Below are 6,128 nucleotides of genomic sequence, written 5' to 3'. Positions count from 1 at the left end.
ATAACACTATTACAGGGTTCAAATGTGATCTTGGAATTGCTTCAAGAGCATTTTCCCAAGTCACTTAACCAAAAACCAAAAATCAACTTTAAACAGCAAAGATTCCGTGATATGTGACTTAAACAAGCTTAAAATAATGTTTAAAACTAATGAAACTTCAATCTTTGGCTGCTGCTGTTTGCCACTCCAAATCAGGTTGCAAAGTAAGCTTTTCTGGTGTATTTTAGCTACTGGAACAACATGATTGCAGCTGCTCAAAAGCAACCTTTCTGTTTCCACTTCACCCCTCTTTCCACTTCCTAAGATGCTACCTCAGTAGGTGAAGGTTTCTGCTTCTGGATGCCTCACAATAGCTAACACAGCACTTCAAGATTCAACTCAAAACACACCAAACAGAATTAGCAAACTGCACCAAAATTTCAAACTAGTTTTCTGAATTTTTTTGACAACTTGGAAGCTAAGAATGAGGAAATCAAATGGAAACAAGGATGGAATAACAACAAGCACTCAAAAGGAACCTAATAATGGAACTAGAACAGATTAAGAAAGCAATAAAAAACGAAATCGCAGATCACAAACTCATTCAGACCAAACTGTTTGATATTTTACCAAAGTGTTTGATTAAATGTCCCAACGAATTTCAGATTTTGAGATTGAGATTTTGAGTTTTTGAGTTTTTGGGTTTCTAATCTGGATTGCAAGGTTCTATATGCTTTTTATCACTGGATTTTACTTCTTTTGATCATTTAATATCATTTTTAAACATTGAACCAGCTTTTTCCACAATCCAGAAATGAATTTGAACAAAAAAAATACCAAAACAGTGGTTGGAAAATGTTTTCTGCACCAGAAAAAGTGGACTGAAATGGTGGTTTTAAACCCAAAAATGAATGGAAGTGATTCAACAGCTCATGTGAATGACCAAACAACTTTGCTTGATGATTTTAAACATGTTCAAACTAGTAAACAACTCAGAAACTGTTTACAACTCAAAATCACTGGTTCACTTCCCTTTTAACACAAAAAGTGATGGGGTAAAGACCAAATATGCATATAGGCTAAAATTTGACCAAATGAACAGCGTTAGCAACTATCAAACATCAATTTAAACTTGGTCAAGCTTTCCAAAAGCACAGAAACAACAAGATTTGAAAATCACCCTTACTATAGCCAATTTATGCAGGAAAATACACCATTATACCACCAAAAATTAGTTTTCAAAGAATCAAAAGGCTGGACAACAATTAAAATGACTCAAGAAGATGTAACTCTACTGAACTAAGCTAGAATTGAGATGCTTAGCATGACCAAACTCAGATTACACAATTCAAATAAATTGAGCACGGTGAAAAGCCAGAATTCAAATCTGAAACAATGAATTGCTAAGGATTTTGAGCAACCAAGCTATGCATATTGCATTTCATTGCTTATTGTGGTTTGCCACACCTTAAGACACATCAACAACACTAAAAAATGTTGTACCAAGTTTCAGAATCAAAGGAAAACCAACTGAAACACATTTAAGGATTTAAACCAGAATTGAATTTCTTGAGCAAATTTGAAACCAGAATCAGTTTCTAGTGCTTTTGCTTATATCACCCAGGCTAGAACATGTTCTCATTGCTTTATTTGGTTGATTTAAAGTTTTTCCAGCACTCTAAACTCAAAACATAGCATAACAAATTAATATTGGAATAAAAAGAATTAAAACTCCATCAAAATGTGCACATGACCTATGACAACCTTGAAATTGAAAAATAAGGCTAAAAATGACTCAAGCAAAGAAAATTCACCTTTTAAAATGAAAAATAAACATAATTACACAATGGAAACACAACAATCACTAGTGTAGTAAAAAGAAATGACAACGGTTAATTTTACCTATTTGCACCAATTTTACAACCGAAGTATTTACAGACGAGACAAAAAATCTACCACTTTTTGCCTCGGTTTTGAACTGAAGCATAAAAGTGTATGCTTTTGCCTCGGTTCAAATTCAACCGAGGTAGTAAAAGTTGTTTCTTATTTCACTTTTCTTTTTCACGAGACTTTTGGCCTCGGTTGCTGGTCAACCGAGACAGTAGAAGAAGTTTTTTTTTTCAAATATCATCATGCTGTAAAGTTGCTAGTAACATCCCACGTTATAAAAATATTAGAATTAATATTTTATTCCCAAGCAGCATTCAACAATACAAATGAAAATATAATTGTAAATTAAATTATGCTAAATTCAATTCCACACCACCAACCACATTTACTGCATGTAACAAAAAATTATTTTACAACTCATGTTCAGAACAACTCATAAATAGGAGTCCCCGAGAATATTATTTTACAACTCATAAGGTAATCAAAATTTCACATTAAATAAATTCAGAGAATTCACTAATAGCTACCTATCTTCAACTCCTCTTTTAATCCATAGGCTGCAGACCTCTAACATTTGAATTGAGTCCTGAATATTTTTACACAAAGACTCATGAAGAAATTCAATCTTTTCAATCAACTTGCAAAATTCAGGCACACTCATTCCATGAAGAGCATTCCTCTTCATTTAGGAAGAAACTGGTTTTGTTGGCAAACTTTAATCATCAACCCCGGATGTTTCCTCCTCTCCATCAGAGCCAACAATGATACCCTTTTGATAGAAAGGTTAGACAAATAAGGACTGAGTCTGTTTCAACAATGGAGACCGCTTAACATGTCCTTTTAGATTTTGCTCAAGCACCAAGCTACCAAATGTTGAAAAAGAGCTAAAAAATTAGAAGCGTCAACATAAGTTGATACATAGAAGAAAAAATACATATACTTTAAATTCTATATATAACTAACTATATATAAATATAAACATGCAGTTGCATTTAAATCATTGAATTCTATGGATTTCGGAATAAAAAATAAATATACTTAATTAGTAATTATAACTAACTAGCTTCACTACTTTAATTGGTCTTTAATAAATTAATTATTTGTATTTTTATACGAGTCAGGAGGGAGTGTTGGTAACCATCATTTACTGTTTCTCATCTTCAAATGAATTTTTCTTTATCGACAAACAGTAAAAGTTACCTACTTTTTCAAATTTAAAAAAAGAGAACACCAATATTTTATTCACAATATGCAATTTTATAAAACAAGAACCTTACAAAATGTAAGTTAAAAATCATCAAAAATTAAATTCTAACAATGTATAGAACATTCAACTCATGGCAACTTTTGTGAGTTCAACAAAACATACCCAACTAGTAAGCTTCTTCACAGCAACACAACTTTAACACTTTTTGTCCGAAAGCAATGTAGAAAAATGAATAAAAAAGATACGTACAGACATAAATTAATATTTTAAAAAATATAGTTCAGGCTAAAGAACACCTTTTATCACTTTAGGAAGAATACCAACTTGTGGCGTAAGATTATAACTCCAAGATGGCAATGGCACACTGCTAACTGCAGTTCTAAGAACAGATGACGAGTTTGGCCTGTAAATGAATGATGATTCCGACAAAGCATATGAAGATTGCAAAGGCCTTGTAACTTTGGATGTAGTGAGAGCTGATAAAATGAAGACAATAAAATACTTATTCATGCATTGATTATGACCCTGTTTGGATATATTTCCCATCAAGCACTCACAATAGACGAAAATAAAAATACAAAATAAATCAAACTTCTTTCATAGTTAAAATCAACTTACGTACTTAAAAACTACCTCATTCAACTTCTCCCAAAAGTTAATTTTAATTTATGGATGAAACTTAATTCATTTATTTTTTATATTTTTTTCTTCTATAAGTTTTTGATGAAAGTTTATTCAAACAAGACCTAAGGTCACATATACTTGGAATGAAGTTGGTCACACTAACCATTTTTAGAAGCCTTTTGTGGGTATGGATGAGCAGCTTTTCTTTTGGGTCGAGGGAGAGGTACATGTTCACTTGTTCCATTCTTCTGAACTTTCATGAAATACTTCTGTGCATGACTTCTTATCTTTCAAAAAGAGGAAGGGATGAAAAAATTCAATTAAGTGTTGAATATTTGAATAAGTGTAATCTCAACACTCAGCAGCAGTAGCACACACACATATATATATATATAGATTGTAAAAAGAGTACAAGAGAAGATTCAGATGCCCAATTCAGACTAGGAGAAGTTGTCCTACATTTCAAAATACATCAAAAAACAGTTTTTACAAGATATATAAGAAACGTGATCACCTACCAGCTATGCTTGACCTTCAACTGACAATTTCTTGAGGACGAGCTCTAGAACCACTGGAACACATTTTTTTTTTCTGATAGTTAGAATTTATTGAATAAATTCTAAACTCTGTAGAAACATGTTTTTAGTAATTGATCCATCTTCTCATTGCAGTTCTCTCTGAAATTTCACAACAAAACATTAAATATGTAGCCTAACCATAACCATTAAATATGTTAACTAGTATCTCAACATGATTTCAGATCACTCAATGCGAAAGCAAACATGAACGTACGGTGTACGGTGTCTGGTTTCACACGAAAATGCGGTTTTTCTCGGATCAAGAATAAAAACTTGACTTATAAAATCTCAGTTTTTAAAAAACGTATCCAGTGAACATTTGTGAGTAAATCCGGATTGAAAGAAATTATACCAATCAACAAACTGCACAGTCCTCTTAGTCTTGATGGTAGCAACTGCAGCATTGACATCCTTGGGAACAACATCACCACGGTACATCAAGCAGCAAGCCATGTACTTCCCGTGTCTGGGATCACACTTGGCCATCATGCTGGCAGGCTCAAACACGACATTGGTGATCTCGGGCACCGACAATTGCTCATGGTAGGCCTTGGCAGCAGAAATAACCGGAGCATAGGACGAGAGCATGAAATGGATGCGAGGGTAAGGCACAAGGTTGGTCTGGAACTCAGTGATGTCGACATTGATGGCGCCATCAAACCTGAGGGAGGTGGTCAAGGAAGAAATTATCTGAGAGATAAGGCGGTTCAGGTTGGTGTAAGTGGGTCTCTCGATGTCGAGGGATCTCCTACAGATGTCGTAGATGGCTTCATTGTCCAACAGGACAACCACGTCGGTATGCTCCAAGAGGGAGTGGGTGGAGAGGACGCTGTTGTAGGGTTCAACGACGGCGGTTGAAACCTGAGGGGAAGGATAAATGATGGACCGTTGGAACCCTAGAAAAGGGGGAAAACATAAAATGAACCGATTAATCGGTGTGAAATGGAGATTGAACGGTGAGAATGGGGCTAATCGAAGAATCAATCGGTAGAATGGTGTTTAATCGATGGAAAAGGTGGAAAATGGATTTTAATCGGTGAAAACAAAGGAAAAGGAGAAATGGAAGAGAAGCCCTAACAGAGTATGAGGTTTGGTGTTGGAGGAGACGCGCAAGGTAACGAAGACGATGATGATTCGGAGAAGAAGAAGAAATACCTTGAGGTGCGAGATGTGGTTGAAGAGAAATGAAGTTCTCCCAAGAAAGAATGTGACGAATTGAGAGAAATGAGATGAGTTTGGGTGGGCTTCGGTTCGTAAAGCAATAGGACTTTGTCGGAGAGGGTTATGCTTCGGTTTCGTAAATAAGACAAAGTGTATAGGTTTCGATTCCCAGTTAACCAAAGTGTATAAGTTGATTTTAATTACAAAATTGTCACCGCGTTTTAGTATACTTTGGTTTTGTGAAAATCGAAGTATATTAAACACGTTAAAACACTGTTTTTTTATTAGTGAATAGTGATTGGAAATAGCAAAATAGACTGAAAAGAAATTCAAAACAGAAGCTGGACATCTAAAACAGAAAGCATAACAGAATGTAGAAATGAAATAGAAAATGGAGGAAATAGCTTAGCTCCTTGTGCGTGGACGACCTAAGCTCTGATACCACTTGATGGAAACTACTACTGGCTGGATTCACGCAAGCAGAAGCTCCAAACCAGAGTAATACAACAATGGAGGTAGGTACAGCGGAATAGTGAAGATAATGAGGTGTTTGAAGTGTTTAAGGTGAAGAGAAGTGTGTGGGTGAGGCCTCACAGCTCAGAGGGTCTTCCTACGGAGGAAGGAAGCTAGGGGAAAGGTGAAGAAGTCGAAAATCAAGAGTGACTTAAGAGCAATAGGGCTGGAAAACA

General features: G+C 35.1%; 1 protein-coding gene across 1 annotated transcript; it reads right to left on the bottom strand.

Annotated features, from left to right (window-relative positions):
- Nucleotides 1-2,196: 2,196 nt before the first annotated feature.
- LOC108344197 (tubulin alpha-2 chain-like) lies at nucleotides 2,197-5,560 on the bottom strand (the record flags this gene model as incomplete). Its single annotated transcript, XM_017582662.2, has 6 exons — nucleotides 2,197-2,732; nucleotides 3,373-3,552; nucleotides 3,864-3,987; nucleotides 4,219-4,377; nucleotides 4,631-5,174; nucleotides 5,434-5,560. Coding segments are annotated over 3 exons (672 nt in total), but the record flags the coding sequence as incomplete, so codon positions are not given.
- Nucleotides 5,561-6,128: the final 568 nt, after the last annotated feature.

Source organism: Vigna angularis, chromosome 8 (genome assembly GCF_016808095.1).
Source record: "Vigna angularis cultivar LongXiaoDou No.4 chromosome 8, ASM1680809v1, whole genome shotgun sequence".
In the NCBI taxonomy this organism is placed as follows: domain Eukaryota; kingdom Viridiplantae; phylum Streptophyta; class Magnoliopsida; order Fabales; family Fabaceae; genus Vigna; species Vigna angularis.
Note: the sequence above shows the minus strand (reverse complement) of the source record. Positions and strands in the feature narration are given on the sequence as shown.